Here is a 19,489-nt window from a genome sequence, read left to right as displayed (position 1 = left end):
ATCTATATATTAACATTCATAATAACACAGAGAGACAGACAGACTTACTGTATCTATATATTAACATTCATAATAACACCTAGACCGACAGACAGACTTACTGTATCTATATATTAACATTCATAATAACACAGACAGACAGACAGACTTACTGTATCTATATATTAACATTCATAATAACACCTAGACAGACAGACAGACAAACTGTATTTATATATTAACATTCATAATAACACAGACAGACAGACAGACTTACTGTATCTATATATTAACATTCATAATAACACAGACAGACAGACAGACTTACTGTATCTATATATTAACATTCATAATAACACCTAGACAGACAGACAGACAAACTGTATCTATATATTAACATTCATAATAACACAGACAGACAGACAGACTTACTGTATCTATATATTAACATTCATAATAACACCTAGACCGACAGACAGACTTACTGTATCTATATATTAACATTCATAATAACACAGAGAGACAGACAGACTTACTGTATCTATATATTAACATTCATAATAACACAGAGAGACAGACAGACTTACTGTATCTATATATTAACATTCATAATAACACCTAGACATTTCAACCTGAGCTTATCAATCGGTGGTGTAGTGTGTCCGCATGTGTGTGTGAGTTTGTGACTCTAAACCTGTCAATGTCTGATGTGGTTGAAATGCCATTCTAAGAATTACATTTCTTTCCATCATCAGAACCCTTTCCTTTCCCCAAAGAGGAACATAACAAGCCCCATACCCTCACCCTCCCCAGGACAGAACATTAGAGACCCATTCCCTCACCCTCCCCAGGGCAGAACATTAGAGACCCATTCCCTCACCCTCCCCAGGGCAGAACATTAGAGACCCATTCCCTCACCCTCCCCAGGGCAGAACATTAGAGACCCATTCCCTCACCCTCCCCAGGACAGAACATTAGAGACCCATTCCCTCACCCTCCCCAGGGCAGAACATTAGAGACCCATTCCCTCACCCTCCCCAGGGCAGAACATTAGAGACCCATTCCCTCACCCTCCCCAGGGCAGAACATTAGAGACCCATTCCCTCACCCTCCCCAGGGCAGAACATTAGAGACTCATTCCCTCACCCTCCCCAGGGCAGAACATTAGAGACTCATTCCCTCACCCTCCCCAGGGCAGAACATTAGAGACCCATTCCCTCATCCTCCCCAGGGTAGAACATTAGAGAACCCTTCCCAGCAGACTTTGACTGACCGACTGACCAACCGACCGACAGACCTTTGAGTTCCAGGTCTGTCCCCTCTGACACTGGTGTGGGTACCACTGGTGGCTGGTCAATCCTCACCCAGTTTTTACCTGAAACACCAAAGACCACCCAAGCGGAGAAAAAAAATATTTAAATATACTCATTTTCAAAATTGGAAAAAATGCATATGCAGTACCTAATATATATTTTTAAACACATTTTTCTGGGCAGTGGGTTTTAATTTAATGTTGGAATAAAAAGAAACATGAATTCAATAAAAACAACAGAAATGTTTCTGGTGTAGTCCAAAGGTAACTCATATATTGTGAGATGGCGTGAATGAATTTCAAAAACACATCTTTGGAAACTGGGCGTGTATAATTCAGTTCTAGACTCAAAAAGCTGTCTGCGACTGACAAACTGTATTTGACGGTCACTTCCTAGAGGGACCTGAGGAAATCCAGTGAAGTGCCTGCATAGCATGTAGCAATCATCTGGCACCAATGTGCATGCACTGACTATGAGAAAGTCTGACAAGAAATGGCCATTGTTGATAACTGCTTAGCAAACAATTCATTTAGAGAATTACGATGTAATGGCATCTAACATACGTATCATACTAAATGGAATGGCCCAGATTTACGTAGCCTACGCTATTTAACTTCTACCCCTGAGACCAGGTAACACCAGAGGAAGCAGAATTCCTCTGTAAGTTCGATCCAGTTCACTACATTTCTGTTTCAGTGAGAAAACAAGCACTGAATAGTGGAGGCAGGGCTGTCGCTAACATGGGGAAGGGTGGATATGATTCAAGGGGCCCATGGCTTGACAGGGCCCAATGATTGTAATAATATGCTGTTTATTTATATGCAAGGAGGTCCAGGCATATATCTATAATGGGACCCCTGGATTCCTGGCAGCAGCCCTGAGTGTAGGTAGTCATTATGCCATCTCAAAAAGCAATGACCAGGGCTTCTGAAAATGAACAAGACCCACTGGGTCTTTCAGTTAGTGGCACCAGCACGTGATTTGGTCGTGCTCCCAGAACTTAATCACATACAATAATTAGAGCAAAGCACTTTTGTCATGACGGCGTCACATCCGCCTCCACTCCCGTTCCGCTTCGGCGCTCGGCTTCGCCGGTCTTCCAGTTTCCCCTCACCCGACGGCCCTTTCCTGCACTCCTCTGGGCATCAACCCAACGCCCTATTCATCCTCCACTCCTGGACTGGCTGGTCTTCCTCACTACTCACACCTGGTTACCATCTCCCTAATTATCACATGTATAAATATCCTCCCACTGACCTTGTTGCTTATTGTCGTGATTTTAGAGGCTCAGTTCCTCATGCTAGAGTTATTGGCTCTGGCTATAACCTTGTGTTACTTATTCGCGCTACCTTGGTTTTCTGACCTTTACTGATTTTTACAACCTGAGTTTGGCGTGTTGTTCTTGGGGCTCACCCTGATTAAATGTTTTTGTTTCTTTGCATCTGCTTCCTGATTACCTTGAATTCCGTGACAGAATAAGCAACATTAAGTCAGGATGCTCCAAAGCTGGATGGGAGATGAGGCAAGCGTGACAGTTTATTTCTGCCTAAAGATTAATTCATTTATTTAGGCTGTTTAGAACACTGTTATTTACATCAATGATTGGACTACTAGCATTTGTTGGCAATGTTTTGTTAAGAATGCAATCATGGCAATACCCTAATTGAGTAATTGTTGAGAACATTAAATTGTTCTTGGGTGGATCTTGTTATTATAACCTAACATAGTATAAGCATTTTGCTTTGGCATACTAGATTTCAATGTGGCAATAAGGACTAGTTATGGCAAGTTAAACTATTTTTACTGACTCTGATCTTTCAGTGAAACGAACAAAGCTTGACTGATTTTATTAATTGGAGTTAATTACACTCAGAGCCTCACATGACCTACTGCCAGTAAAGAATAAACTAAAACGTAATGGCTCTACATACAAGCCTGTATTTCAGAATAGATGGCTGTTGCTGAAATGTCTTAGACTTATTGGCATATGTTTTAAATTAGGTGTTTAGAACTACTGGGCATACAAAAAAAGAGCATTAAAAACTAGGTTTATTTGCAGCTTTAGTAGGATTAGATTGTTTGTCTTGACAGTTGCGAGGGCAATGAGCACAGTTTGGGAACGATCACTTCAGGAAAGAACTACGTAAATGACATATTGCAGGCACACTGAATTTTGCTATGATCTTGGCATCGTGACTTGCTCTTCTTCCTCAATTGTTCCTCCTCTTATGCTGCTTCATTTTGACAGTTCTCCTTGTTTATGGCAGTTTCTGCTTCTGTTTCTCGCAAAACAGACACAAGTAGAGTTTGATTTCAGGATGAATAATGATTCACATTAACATTTGACGCAGTTATGAAACTTGGAAAATGCTTGAAGGTCGCACTGATGCAACTAAATAAAATCTTGAAAAGATATTAAAATATTTTCTCCAGCTGGTCAACCAAAAGTTAAATGAAACTTACTGCCTGCGCGTGCACAAGTTCATTTTGTTATGTACATTTGGTGGATATTTGGTTCCATATATAGAGAAACTGAATAAAACCCATATGTCTATTATGAAATGTGCTTTACCTTACTGGATTGAGAACTGTTGGTGTGAAGGCAATCTGTTGTCTTCACTTTCGAATGGAGAATACATTCTACATACTGATTCTAAAATGTTTTTTGTCTTTACTAACAATGTTATAGGTTTAGGGTTAGAATAAATAAATGGCTTTAAACAATTTAAAAAATGTAGTCCAAACAATGTGGACTAAGCTGTTGCCCATCTTTTACTGTACAGTTCAAATTGAATGGCGTTTAATTAGCATTTTCCTGAAAGTGTGTTTGTGAGTGCTGTTCACCTCGACATCGCCCGCGGTGCACTTGAGACAGGGTGCGGTCCTTGCAGCGTGCCCTCTGCAGGTCACAGCTAGTGTCGTAGCTCCGCCCATCATTGCCACACACAGGCTTGACCTGGGTTCTGGAACAAGTGAGCCCACAATGGGTCTCCCAGTCCCCGATCAGCCACTGCCGGAGAAATCCACATGATCATAGTAAGTAGAAGTGAATCCCCAGTCATTGTGCTTTAATGGGCAGACCGACAGACATTTTGAGTGTAACCACAGCAGCAATGCAGGTAGCAGAAGCACAGTCAAGTGTAATTAATTAGTCTACTTCTGTTGGCAACATATTGCTGCATTGTTAAGATTACCCAACTGCTGGGTATGAGGCAGCAGTTCACCACAGTACACTATCACAATCAGGACATGTTCACCACAGTACACTATCACAGTCAGGACATGATCACAACAGTACACTATCACACTCAGGACATGTTCACCACAGCACACTATCACTGTCAGGATATGTTCACCACAGTACACTATCACAGTAAGGACATGTTCACCACAGTACACTATCACTGTCAGAACGTTCACCACAGCACACTATCACTGTCAGGATATGTTCACCACAGCACACCATCACTGTCAGGAAAAGTTCACCACAGTACACTATCACAGTCAGGATATGTTCACCACAGTACACTATCATAGTCAGGACATGTTCCCCACAGCGCACTAACACAGTCAGGACATGTTCATAACAGCACACTATCACAGTCAGGACCTGTTCACCACAGCACACCATCACTGTCAGGAAAAGTTCATCACAGTACACTATCACAGTCAGGATATGTTCACCACAGTACACTATCATAGTCAGGACATGTTCCCCACAGCGCACTAACACAGTCAGGACATGTTCACAACAGCACACTATCACAGTCAGGACCTGTTCACCACAGCACACTATCACAGTCTGGAGTAATGACATGTTCTCCTCCTTAGGGCCAACACAGAAGTGAACATGCATCGACCAGCAAACATTTCAAGGTCAGCTGTTTTTAACTACCTATCAACACTGCTGAGGTAGTATTGCCTGATAAACACATAAAGCATTTATACTTTATAGAAAAGCTATAAGGAGGATGTTTTCTTCAAACTGAAACTCTGGGGGAAGCCCTATAGGTTCTTTGGAGAACCCTTAGAAATGTTTCTTCAAAGTAGCCATTTTTAGGGGTTCTTCACATTTTTTGAAGAGCATTCTGAGGTTGATTTCTCAGAGGGAAGGTTCTTCACATGCTTGTTTTTGGAACCATTAAAATATATTTTTATTGTTTAGTTGTAGTTAGTATCCAGATCTGGGGTCAGTTTTTGCATGGTTCTTATTAATGCTTTTTAAGGTGTCTGTGTATGGGGAGTAGAAGCTGTTCTTAGATACTGTATGTCCCTTCTCCTACCTTCCCTCTCCTCCTGTCTTCTCCTCAACTCCCCTCTCCTCTCCCTTCTATTCTCCTCTCCTCCCTTCTCTCCTATCCTCCTCTCTCTTCCCCTTTTGTCTCCTCTCCTCCCTTCTCCTCCCTTCTCTTCAACTTTTCCACTCCAGGAGTTGTTTTTCTCACCAAGTAGCATACCATTGACTGCCATATAATTAGAAAATGTTTTTCACAATTTATAATTATCTTGGCTTCCCTTGCTATCGTATTTAAATATGATATCTCCCTACAGCACAAAAGTGGCCAAGCTGGAAAAGAAAGAGAGACAGAAAGACAGAGAGAGGTAGATGCTGAGACAGAGATAGCGACAGCCAAAGACAGGAGATTAACATTTTGGACAGCTTCATGCAGAACACCACTGAAATCCTGGACAAGACCACTAACACCCTGGAAAAGCCACTAACACCCTGGAGAAGACCACTAACACCCTGGAGAAGACCACTAACACCCTGGACAAGACCACTAACACCCTGGAGAAGACCACTAACACCCTGGACAAGACCACTAACACCCTGGACAAGACCACTAACACCCTGGAGAAGACCACTAACACCCTGGACAAGACCACTAACACCCTGGACAAGACCACTAACACCCTGGAGAAGACCACTAACACCCTGGACAAGACCACTAACACCCTGGAAAAGCCACTAACACCCTGGACAAGACCACTAACACCCTGGACAAGACCACTAACACCCTGGAGAAGACCACTAACACCCTGGACAAGACCACTAACACCCTGGAAAAGCCACTAACACCCTGGACAAGACCACTAACACCCTGGACAAGACCACTAACACCCTGGAGAAGACCACTAACACCCTGGACAAGACCACTAACACCCTGGAAAAGCCACTAACACCCTGGACAAGACCACTAACACCCTGGACAAGACCACTAACACCCTGGAGAAGACCACTAACACCCTGGACAAGACCACTAACACCCTGGAAAAGCCACTAACACCCTGGACAAGACCACTAACACCCTGGACAAGACCACTAACACCCTAGAAAAGCCAGTAACACCATGGATAAGACCACTAACACCCTGGAAAAGCCACTAACACCATGGATAAGACCACTAACACCCTGGACAAGACTACTAACACCCTGGACAAGACCACTAACACCCTGGATAAGACCACTAACACCCTGGAAAAGCCACTAACACCCTGGACAAGACCACTAACACCCTGGACAAGACCACTAACACCCTGGATAACATTCATCACATGTGAATGCTCTGTTCAGGAGTAGTGCTCTACACACAGGATAGGGTGTTATTTAGAACATGAGGCTGAACAGGAGGAAGTACATGGGAATGGAATGGAAGGAGAGGAGAGAGGAGGTGGGGAAAGGAAGGGGAAGGAGAGAGGAGGTGGGGAAAGGAAGGGGAAGGAAAGAGGAGGTAGGGGAAGGAAGGGGAAGGAGAGAGGAGGTGGGGAAAGGAAGGGGAAGGAGAGAGGAGGTGGGGAAAGGAAGGGGAAGGACAGAGGAGGTGGGGAAAGGAAGGGGAAGGAGAGAGGAGGTGGGGAAAGGAAGGGGAAGGAGAGAGGAGGTGGGGAAAGGAAGGGGAAGGAGAGAGGAGGTGGGGAAAGGAAGGGGAAGGAGAGAGGAGGTGGGGAAAGGAAGGGGAAGGAGAGAGGAGGTGGGGAAAGGAAGGGGAAGGAGAGAGGAGGTGGGGAAAGGAAGGGGAAGGAGAGAGGAGGTGGGGAAAGGAAGGGGAAGGAGAGGGTGGGAAATAAAAATGGACCTCTCTGGCCAACTCCTTCACAGAGGAGAGTGTGGAGCCATTCTTCACATTACCCACCACACAAACCACACACACACATACATATACACAAACCACACACACACACACACACACATACATATACACAAACCACACAAACACATACATATACACAAACCACACACACACACATACATATACACAAACCACACACACACACACACATACAGGCGCTATTTTGAACAACATGTCGGCAACGTTGCTTAGTGACTGATTCTCAGAGTTAAAAGCAATCAGACCTGCGGCTGACAAACCAAACCAGTGATGTCATCAATAAAGTGGCGCCACGCTGAGTCACCATGCAGCCCTCCAGTCAATCCTACAGTCTATCACTTGTTCCCCCGAATCAACAATATTATAATAGATACAAAACCTACACTATCTTACATCTCTATTGATCCGGCAGACATACTTTTAATAAGTAACAAAAACAAGTATATAATAAGCAAGTAATTGAGTCAAAAAGCATTGGCAAAAGGATCCATTAAATTCTCAATACATTCTCATAATTTTGCTCTATGAAATGCATTCTTCACTCTCTCACACTTTCGCTCTGTCTTTGACTCTCTCGCTTTCTGTCTCTCACACACACACACACACACACACACACCCGCACAAACACTCACGTACACTCTCTTCGACTGGGTGACCATAGCCGATGACATCATACATTCCATATTTTTTCCATATTTTCTAGACATAATATAATCTCAATAATCTCCTGAAATGGGCTGTAAACAGTATTAATATGTGTGGTCTATGTATCTGCTATGTATCAGCGATCACCTCTGCTGATACTGTATGAGATTCCATCACTACTTTGTTTTACTCAAACCCAAATTGCACAACGACTTTGAGATAATTTACCCAAACTACACAGTGACCTAAAGGGATAGTTTGCCTAAATTAAACAGTGACTTAAAGGGATAATTCACCCAAACTACACAGAGGCATAAAGGGGTAGTTCACCCAAACTACACAGTGACGTAAAGGGGTAGTTCACCCAAACTACACAGTGACCTAAAGGGATAGTTTGCCTAAACTACACAGTGACTTAAAGGGATAGTTCACCCAAACTACACAGAGGCATAAAGGGATAGTTTGCCAACATTTCAATGACTTAAGGTAAATAGTTTCATTTCAGGAAAATGCTCTTATCCAGAGCAACTTAACAGCAGTGAGTAAATACATTTCATTCATGAATCAAACCCTCAATAGGAGCAAATTATGGATGTTGTTAGCTTACTAGCTAGCAGCCATAATTGATGGTGACCCTGAAACAATTAGGATTAAGTGCCTTGCTCCAGGACGGAACGTGTCATGTCAGCTTGTCGGCTCGTATGCGACACACCGGGGGAGAAAACACAGCTTTTCCACATGTAAACAGCACTTGAGCTGACTAATGCCTCTGCTTCTGTCCCTGCTTTTTACCAGAAATTGCGCAAGCCCTGGAAATAGGAGACATCTGATCTGTTAGGGGTTTTACTGTTGGCGTGTTTCCCCCTTGTTACAGGAAGAGTTAACAACGTCAACGCTACACTCAGGCTATGAGGGAAGCATCCAGCAGAGCCAATTATAATAGTGTGTCCCAAATGGTATCCTATTCCCTTAGTAGTTCCATAGGGCTCTAAACGAAAAGAGTGCACTACATAGGATATTAGGTTGCTAATTGGATGCAAGCATACTGGTTTGCTCAGGGGCCACTTGGGGAGTCGTTCATAATTGTTTGGTCTGGGACCTCTAGAGGAGTCGTTCATAATGGTTTGGTCTTGGGCCTTTCGAGGAGTTGTTCATAATGGTTTGGTCTGGGGCCTTTCGAGGAGTTGTTCATAATGGTTTGGTCTGGGACCTCTCGAGGAGTTGTTCATAATGGTTTGGTCTGGGACCTCTCGAGGAGTTGTTCATAATGGTTTGGTCTGGGGCCTCTTGAGGAGTTGTTCATTATGGTTCAGTCTGGGGCGTCTGCAAGAGTTGTTCATTACGGTTCAGTCTGGAGCCACTAGAGGAGTCGCTCATAATGGTTCGGTCCATTGCCCACTGGGACTCATCCAGAAACATCCTGACCTCAGCAGGTCTGGAGACACTTCCCCCCCTCGGTCAGACACCAGTGAAACCTTCTCTCTCCCTTCTCCCCATCTCTCCCCTCCACTGCCTTTGACTAATAAAATGAGTAAAATACAGCCACATTGTGCAACCATTACAACATGACTAAAAATTTTATTTTTTACCATCACTGGCAACGCATTTCATTACATGAACCTATGTAAATTGAACAATAACGATTAAGAAAAAAAAAAACATTTAAGAGAACAGGCACGTTTATGTATTTCATTTAAAAAATGACCTATAATTAGAGCCAACAATTGTATTTTTCCTTAATTTATTTATTTTGAATTGGAGAGCTTGCACAGGTTTGGCCATGTTATAGGTGTTCTAAAGCCATAAAAAATAATTTCCCAAAATATTTTATGCATGTTGGAAAGGATACATTAGAATTGACAGTTTTACTCCTAAAAAGAAACAATAAAAAAACAAAACAACAGAGTAGGTGCAATCTTCTGCAGTATCTGCACCTGTGATGTAGTCATATCTTCACACTAGGGAACCAAATGGGCATGGCATGCTATGACTGCTTTCACCAGGTTAGTGAGCCAAGTAACTGCATTACCTTGGCTGATGGTCAATTAAACGTAGAGTCCAAAGTGACGCCCCTATCCAAATGGAAGCCGCCGCCCACTAGGGGTTAAGGGGCATTGCCCCACATGTGATAAATAGAATTTCAAGACTTTCCTGCATGCATGGCCCACTCCAAGTCCACCCGAAAAATTTCAATTAGATTGCGGTCTGGGCTTTTACTCGTCCATTCTATAACCCTCAATTTCTTTGTTTTGAACCATTCTGTTGTAGATTTGCTTGTGTGTTTTGGATCAGTGTCCAGTCGCCATCCAAACGTGGGGTCTGGCATTGTGGCTAAACAACTCCTTTGAATCTGTTCAGAGAACACTGTTCCGGTGGTTTTGGTCTTCACCCAGGTGTTGGAAATTCTTACTTCCTGACCTCCCATGTAGGCCAGGCATGTGCAGTCTCTTTGTGACAATTGACTCATGAACTTTGGCATTGATTGTAGCAAGAGAGGCCTGTGGATCTCTTGACATTACCCAGGGGATCTTAGAGACTTCTATGAGCATCTTTCAGCCTGCTCTTAGACTGAATTTGGTGAGTTGAGCTGTCCTATGTAGATTGCCAGTGGTCTGGACTGCTCCATTTGTAGATGATCCACCAGACAGGAATATTATACATGCCTTTCCATATTGCCTGGAAATAGGTTTTGTAAACCCTCCCAGACTCATTGGCATCGATAATGTTTCTTCTGAGAGTCTCAGATACGTCTTTGGATCTTGGCATGATGTGTTACCACACACCCATATGGTTAAGACCAGACCATGTTTCTAATCGTTATGGAATGCTGGACTCAAGTTACTCTCTAATGATTTTCTTATCAATTGCATGTGTTTTGTTGCACCTGATTCTAATTTTAGCCATTTTATGTGTTGCTAAATGTAGTGTACTAACTCTTCTGCATAAGGAAGAGGAAACCACTGTTATCTGAATTTCAAAAAGGTAAAAACAATTTGATAAATTGGGTAACTTTTGGGAACGGATGTGGTTGTAATTTAGCTAAGGTGATAATTACATGACGTTCACATGATCTGCATCACATAAGCTGCAGCATCAAATTACAGAGGACAGAGGAAAGCAATATGCTCACACACGTTTGTGTGGCCGCAAACTTTGGGGTTACAAAGATAAGCTAATTATTAGCAAAGCTGTTAGACAAAGCTAACATAGAAGGCTGCAGCTAGACAGAGCTGGAAAATGATTGTTGAAGCAAATTGACTATCAGGTTAAACTTTTGAGCTGGCAGTTAGGGGATAAGAAACTGAATAATTAGTGGACGGTTTGATTGTGGTTACTTACTGGGTTAGGCAAGAAATGTCTCCCTCTTATTTCTCCAAACAAGTTGTGATTCAGAATCCCTAGGTGGCCAGTTATTGTTGTTAAAGATAACGATGCAGACTTTTCTGTCGACCAGCCTAATCATTGATGGCACTCCATTTGACCGTGATCCAAGTCGTTGCCGTAGCTAAGGTGTTCTTAGTACTACAATTACTAACCTTGTAAAATATCAGTAAAAAATGTAGGGGAAGTTAACTGGGTGGGCAATTGTGACTTTGAGCGAAGGTTGCCATATGCACAGATGTGGTTGTGAGCTGGTGTTAGGTAATGTGTGTGTGTGTGTGTGTGTAATGCATCATAGAATGTGAGACATGTGCCAGCTCAGTTTTAACGTGTGAGAGTCATTACCTTTGGGAAGGACAACAAAAACAACAAAACAACAACAGCTCCCCAACAGTCAGCTTGGGGTGAAGACAAGACAAAGACAAAACACTACAGACAAACTAAAGTTTCCCCAGTTGCAAATAGATTTAACCACTGCGACAACTATTTGGTGCCCTACCTGCGCACCCTAGCAAAAGTCGTCTCTTCCTAAAATCAGTGTCAAACAACAGAAGGTGCGGCAAGTTATTTCCTGAAACACTTAAGATGCTCCCCATCAGATGAATGTCACACTGAGCCCTGTGCTAAAAGACACCACTGAGATTGACTACTTCCCAATCTGACAATCGATTATGTTCAACTTTATTAAAACAGGTACATTTTGCAAGCAGTGGAATCATTTTAAATAACCTTCTTCTTTATGGTTCACTTGAATTAAAATGAACCTACTGGTCTGTGACAAGTGTAGAATGCCAGTTTGGGTCTTGGCTATTAGTGACAAAGCATTAGACATGTCAAAGGACATGAGTACAACAAAATGCCTAAATTTGTAGTATTGTAACAGCTGGGCACGGCCTGTGCCGTGTCAGTTGGTACATTTCTATGTTAAGTGTGTTTAACTTCTAGTCATTCATTATGTTCAGTTTATCATCCCGTGTTCATTGCTTTCATCTGCGTCTCAGTCTCCTCACCTGTCTTGTTTTCACATTATCACCACCCTATTTAGTCCTCCCAGTGCTCTGTTGGTCGTTGCTCCTTGTGATGTCTTTGTTTCATGGTCTTACGCTTTCTCGAAAGTCCTCGAAAGTCCTCGAAAGTCCTCGAAAGTCCTCGAAATTCCTCGAAAGCCTTGTCATTACTGGTAAGTCTTTGGATTAAAAACCTACGTTTATGTGCTCCGCAACTGTGTCCACCCTGAAAACATTACGAGTATAAGGGAATATGTAAAGCAAAAGTCATCCCGTATGTATTAAATTCAAAACATTTCACTTAAATGGACAATCTGCAGTGATGAAATCATGTTGTACCCATTCGAAGATCATGTACCCATTCAAAGATTATTTAAGTTATCAATGTCTCAAGATCTAAGTTCAACTGTTATGGCCCAACAGAATCCAATACATGATTATGTTGATCAAATATTTAAAAAATCCAATAAAACAATAATTTGATTTCACGCATGGTCAGCTATGTGGCCACGTTACATTTTCCCATTTCCATATCGCTGCTCTGTCCCTTAAACAGACATGAATTGGCCCTTTCACACCATTATAAAAACAAGCAAGAAAATAAAAAGGAATGTACAAAAAACAGCACACACACCTCCCACTTCACCCCCTCGTTCCTCTAAAATTCTAATGAGGTTTAATCTCAAGAAGAAACCTGTAATTAAACCGTAACGTGATTGCAATGGCCTGTTATGAACTGGCAGGCTCCGTAGGTTGTGAGGGTTGTGTGTCACTCCCAGCAGGGGTGAAGGTGAACTCATAACAGTGGTGTGTGTGTGTGTTTGTGAGTGTGTGTGCGCGCACGCTATTAGGGGAACTAATAGCAAACACACAACCATAATCCCTAAACATAATCCTTAACCATTATCCCTAACCATCACCCCTAACTATAATCCGTAACCTTAACAATAACCTCTTGTGCCTAACCATAATTCATAACCCCTAATCCCTCATCAGACCCTAAAACCTCAGCATAGCCCCTAATCACCATACACAGAAACACATCAGTGGGCAACAGACATTAAATAATTGTTTGGCACTATTTTGTTTTGATTCTGACCAATGGGGTTTGTGTAGTCGAAAAACACCTTTTCTAAATTACTTCCATCTTCCAATTAAAGCTCCAGACAGAGCAACATTTACAAAAAGGGCTATGCCTGGGAACACTGGCCTGTTCCCGGGTTTGGTTGAAGCACTGTCACACAAGACAAAGGAGAATGACCAACAGTTAATGATTTCCTGATTTCCTTTTAGAGGATTATTTGGAGAGGATGTCTAGTTCCCAACCAACTCCCTATTCCCACTGTTCCCTGATCAATGGGTATTAACCATGTCATGAATAGGGTGTTTCGGAGCGCACAAACAACTTCCTTTGGTGAAGTGGCCGAAAATCTGATTATGGACCTTATTAGTGCCTAATGCCCTCTCCTGGCCAACGTACAGTCGGCCATGACACATGCACACACACACACACACACACAAACACATCTCCACTCACATGGACAGACACACACAAACACACACACACACACACCTCCCACTTTCTGGCAATGGGTTACAGACTTGAATGAAGCTACAGGAAAAGCTTAAATCCATGGGAGAGAACAAGGCTGCTATACTAAGCTGCTACGAGTAGAAAAGAAAGGAGGTATTCCTGCCATCCTTTTAATGTGTGAGATTAGTGCCTTAGAGGGCTCAGACCACCCCAACGAGAGACCACAAAAATGTCTGTTCTCATCGTCCAGCTACATCCAAAGGCTCGTACAGATGGCTGCAGAAAGACGCAGAATGAAGGTTGTGTAGCTGACCCGAAAATAGTTGTGGATCCGAAACTGGAAAAGTGAAGTTGTGTAGCTGTTACCGGAATAATGGAGTTTTGTAGCTGTAACAGGAAGATCTCTGTCAGAGCTGTGAAACTGGAAGAGTATAGTTGTGTGTCAGAGCTGTGAGAATGAAATGGTATAGTTGTGTGTCAGAGCTGTGAGAATGAAATGGTATAGTTGTGAGTCAGAGCTGTGAGAATGAAATGGTATAGTTGTGTGTCAGAGCTGTGAGAATGAAATGGTATAGTTGTGTGTCAGAGCTGTGAGAATGAAATGGTATAGTTGTGCGTCAGAGTTGTGAGAATGAAATGGTATAGGTGTGTGTCAGAGCTGTGAGAATGAAATGGTATAGTTGTGAGTCAGAGCTGTGAGAAGGAAATGGTATAGTTGTGTGTCAGAGCTGTGAGAATGAAATGGTATAGTTGTGTGTCAGAGCTGTGAGAATGAAAGGGTATAGTTGTGTGTCAGCGCTGTGATTATCACAACACACCAGACGGCAGCATCGTGCAGGGAAACACTACCTCCAATTCATCTTCAACTAACTAGAAACACTATATTCAAATTCAACTAACTTCCTAGCAACACCATATTCAACTTCATCTAACTCCCTAGCAACATCATATTCAACTTCAACTAACTCCCTAGCAACACCATATTCAACTTCATATTACTCCCTAGCGACACCATATTCAACTTCATCTAACTCCCTAGCGACACCATATTCAACAAAATCTTACTCCCTAGCAACACCATATTCAGCTTCATCTAACTCCCTAGCAACATCATATTCAGATTCATCTAACTCCCTAGCAACATCATATTCAACTTCATCTAACTCCCTAGTAACATCATATTCAACTTCATCTAACTCCCTAGCAACACCATATTCAACTTCAACTAACTCCCTAGAACACCATATTAAACATTTCAACAAGGTTCATAATGCAGTGTGTGGGCAATAGGCTACCATTTGGGATTGCATAGTAGAACATCAACCACAACCGTCATACGCTACTTTTGACAGGAACCTCGTTGGGGGGGGGGCATTTGGACCCAAACCTTTTGTACACTTACAGTTGCAGTGGCCTCAAATCAAGAGATCTGAACTCAGACTGCAATCCATTATCCTGATTAGAATGGTTGGAAATTGGGCATGAAATATATGTTTGTTGATTGGGCAGTCAGCGAACGATACAACATGTGTCTGCAATTTCACTGGACACTGATGAACTCAGGCCTGGACCGGGAGATGAGTGTGTGCGCCCATCTGTCTGTGCCTGTTTGTGTCTGTGTCCACGGATCCCCTCTAAAAACTAAAATAAATATGTATCTCCACAGCAACGGAAACAGGTGCAGCAAATTTGACCAATCATTGTATGTCTCTGTCACCACCCAACCCAACTCCCGTACTGGTATACAGTTACTCCAGGGACATCTCCTCTCCGCTCCATGTTCCACAGTCTATGTCTACCAGCTGGTCCCATACTGAGCAGGGTAAACATTAAAAATGACACGGTAGTTTCCTAAAAGCCCTCTCTCCCTCTCTCGCTCTCTACCCCTCTCTTTCGGGTGCCCCCCTCCCCCACCCTCATGCCCCCTCCTCACATTCCCATTTTCTCTTTCTGTCTAACCCACTTTCTCGCCCCCTTCCCTCTTCCCTTTTCTCCCCTCCCTCTCTATTCTCCCCCTGTCTTTCTCTCCCATTATCTACACTTTGTCTCCCCTCTCCCTTGCTCTCTCCCTCTCCCTTTCCTTCTGTCTCCATCAAATAATGGTGTTCTAGAGAGTTTAGTATTGGCCTGTCTAGTGGTAGTTTAGTATTGGTAGTTTAGTGGTAGTTTAGTATTGGCATGTGTAGTGGTTGTTTAATATTGGTAGTTTAGTGGTAGTTAAGTAATGACCTGTCTAGTGGTTGTTTAATATTGGTAGTTTAGTGGTAGTTTAGTATTGGCCTGTCTAGTGGTAGTTTAGTATTGGTAGTTTAGTGGTAGTTTGGTATTGGCGTGTGTAGTGGTTGTTTAGTATTGGTAGTTTAGTGGTAGTTAAGTAATGACCTGTCTAGTGGTTGTTTAATATTGGTAGTTTAGTGGTAGTTTGGTATTGGCGTGTGTAGTGGTTGTTTAGTATTGGTAGTTTAGTGGTAGTTAAGTAATGACCTGTCTAGTGGTTGTTTAATATTGGTAGTTTAGTGGTAGTTTGGTATTGGCCTGTCTAGTGGTTGTTTGGTATTGGCTTGTCTACAGGTAGTTTAGTAATTGTAGTCTAGTGGTTGTTTAGTATTTGTAGTTAATAGAGCTAAAACAAAATGTATACAATAACTACAAGGCCAATGTTTAGCTAGCCTCTTTAGCCCATTGCTTGTGTCCTGATGTGTCAGTCAGATATCACATGAACTCATGTAAAACAAAATGGAAATATTTTGGTAAATTTGCCTTTAAATGGGCAACATTATCTCTATACCCCGTAGCAGCATGTCTTGAATTGCAGTAATTTAACAGGATCTTCCCCAATGATGGAAGGGGGCCAATGTGAAAATGTTAGGGACCAACTGAGCTAGGCCCATTGTGTCCAGTGTGACTCTCTTGGCCTTAATATAAAATGTTCTGCATCTGAACAGCTGTAGCAATGAGACCATCCATTCCTATTTGATAAACACAAGCCATTCCCAGCACATAGTGGGAATGGCTAGGATTCCTTCACGTCAGTCCTTTCCTGGGATTTCTTCATGAATCTTTCTCTTATTCTTTCTGCAGTATTACTGGTCTTGTAAATAGGTTGTTGATAGTTAATGCTTGTTGTTACTTGTAACTAACATAAATCACTTCTCACTTCTCACCTACCATTAAGACTTTCTTCTAACCCTGTCCTCTGAATTCCTCTTCTCCTGTCCTCTGAAGTCCTCTTTTTTTCTAAAATTGTTAGCGTTATTTTACCAGGTACGCACGCTAAGGACACTCTGTCCAAATGCGATTCACACCAGACTTGCAAGTAAGGAGCTTTATGCATGAACCAATTTAGCAGATTTAGGAGTAACTGTAACTAATTAAAGTGCCAGATTCGCTAGGAAAGTAAAAAATACAAAGAAACATGAAACATGAATTAAAGGGAAGAAATCTGAAGACATTTTATAGAGAAGTTTATGAACCCTTGTCTAACCAGGTATATTGAAAGACTGCTCATTTCATTGGTACACTAAGGACCTAGGGAACATTTGCAGAGGAGAGAAGAATGTACCCAGTTAAATAAATAAAAAAAAGAGTAGCTTGCAAAGTTTCATTCTTTTAAAGTAGCTGTCATGCTTGAAAGGTTGGATTTGGTAATAGGGTAGCTAAAGGGGATCTACAATTGAACTTTCCTACTTCTCTTAACTTGTATTCATCTTTTATGAAATTCCAGTCTGACAGTATTTAGCATCTTGGTCTCTGAGAGACCCGTTCTGATTGATTACAGGACTTCATCCTCTATCTTTACGTCATCTAGTGGGCATTGATATATATATATATATATATATATATATATATATATATATATATATACACACATACATACATACATACATTTGCGTAAAACAGCTGGCGTGAGTGATTATTGTGTGGCCGTAGAAAGGGACTCCAAGGTGCAGATCAAAGTGCACAGCCATTATGCAGTTAAACAGTCTGATGGCTGAGGTGTAGAAGCGTTTTGGTTTTCAGTCTCTGAACAGCCTGTGGCTCGGAACCTAGGCCTTTCTGCCTCGCCGTGTGAGTTAAATCTCCCGGAGGGCAGGCAGTGTGACCTTGATGGCGAAGGGCTGACATCACTGCCCCCCGAAGAGCCCTACGATCGCAGCAGTTGTTGTACCAGGCAGTGGTGCCTGTCTCAGTGTTAGAGTTGGCAAGGAGATTTTCTTGTTAGCGGTTCCAGATTCAAAGAAAAAACATCACTCCACGGAAACAACCCCAAATCTTTCTGAACCCAGTTAGCCATAGCCTGACGCCCAATACACTGAACACACACTAAGGGGCAGTTTCCCGTAGAGACATTTAGCCTAGTACAGGACAAAAAATGTATTCCCATGGATATTTTACACTGTACTTGATTTTTAGTGGAGTGCAAGGATTAATCTGTGACTGGGAATAGATGGGTTCAAAGCATATTTACTTAGCCACTTAGTTTCATAGCACCCACAAACACAAGCATGGTTACTGGTTATAATGTGATAATGTTAGGAATGTGATGTTAGTGGTTGATAGTAGAGGTCCTATGCAATATTAAAAATAATAATATGGGAATATATAATAATATAACTTAATAACGGAAATAAAATAAAAACTATGGTGTAGTCAGAGCTGCTCTCAAATCCTCCGTTCCTCCCCCTTCTGACCACAAATATCACAGCGTCAATCTGACTAGAACCGATCCTGGCAATAGCCATTACTTCGGTTGGATTTCTCTTTCTCTGTCAAACAAAGGATACAAAAGAGAGAGACAAAGACAGAGAGAGAGAAACGAAGACAGAGAAAGAGGGAGGGAAAGAAAGGGACAAAGACAGAAAGAGAAAGAGAGAGTGTGAGATGAAGACAGAGAGAGACAGGAACAGGGAGAGAGACAGAGACAGAAATGGGCAGGATACGACAGTGACAGAGAGAAAGACAGAGAAACACAGAGAAACAAGGGACATAGGAACAAATGAAGCTAGAAAGACAGAAGTGTACTTCTCGCAGGCAGTGAAACAGGAGCTAACACTCTGGAGGGTTAGAAATTGTTGTACACAGATAAGGAGGATTCCAAACATAGAGAGGAATAGAGAGGAAGAGGCAGAAAGAGGCAGATTTAGATAAACAAAGCTAGAGATAGATGCTATGGGAGGAGGCAATCAGCCTGCTCATTATCCAAATGAATACCCTCACTTGTAGAATCCAACCACAAGAGATTAGCTCATCACTGACTCACATGCACAAAGCACAAAAAATATAAATCAAAACAAAGTTTATTTATAAGCCAACATACAATAGGCACGTATATACAAACACACACACACCAGGCCCGGCTGCAGGATGGAATGACTGAAGGGGCATTTTTTTTATAAATGAGGGGGGCATACTTAATTCATATACCATTTGCAGTGTTTATGGGGAAATAAAACTGGGGAGGCACAGAATGTCTAGAGGGGCAATGCCCCATTTTGCCCCCCCAGGGTGCCGGGCCTGACA

General features: G+C 42.3%; 1 protein-coding gene across 12 annotated transcripts in view; it reads right to left on the bottom strand.

Annotated features, from left to right (window-relative positions):
* smoc1 (SPARC related modular calcium binding 1) overlaps window positions 1–19,489 on the bottom strand; it is a 69,875-nt gene that overhangs the window by 49,174 nt on the left and 1,212 nt on the right. For 8 of the 12 annotated variants that reach the window (XM_010865335.5, XM_010865331.5, XM_010865333.5 and 5 more), the window contains exons 2-3: window positions 4,137–4,302; window positions 1,253–1,354 (exon numbers count right to left, since the gene is read on the bottom strand). In XM_010865335.5, the coding sequence (XP_010863637.1) occupies window positions 1,253–1,354; window positions 4,137–4,302 (268 nt within the window). The remainder of the gene's footprint in view (window positions 1–1,252; window positions 1,355–4,136; window positions 4,303–19,489) is intronic. The other 4 variants (XM_010865336.4, XM_034297448.1, XM_010865339.4 and 1 more) reach the window with 2 other exon arrangements.

This window comes from Esox lucius, chromosome 15 (assembly GCF_011004845.1).
Source record: "Esox lucius isolate fEsoLuc1 chromosome 15, fEsoLuc1.pri, whole genome shotgun sequence".
NCBI classification, from domain to species: domain Eukaryota; kingdom Metazoa; phylum Chordata; class Actinopteri; order Esociformes; family Esocidae; genus Esox; species Esox lucius.
Note: the sequence above shows the minus strand (reverse complement) of the source record. Positions and strands in the feature narration are given on the sequence as shown.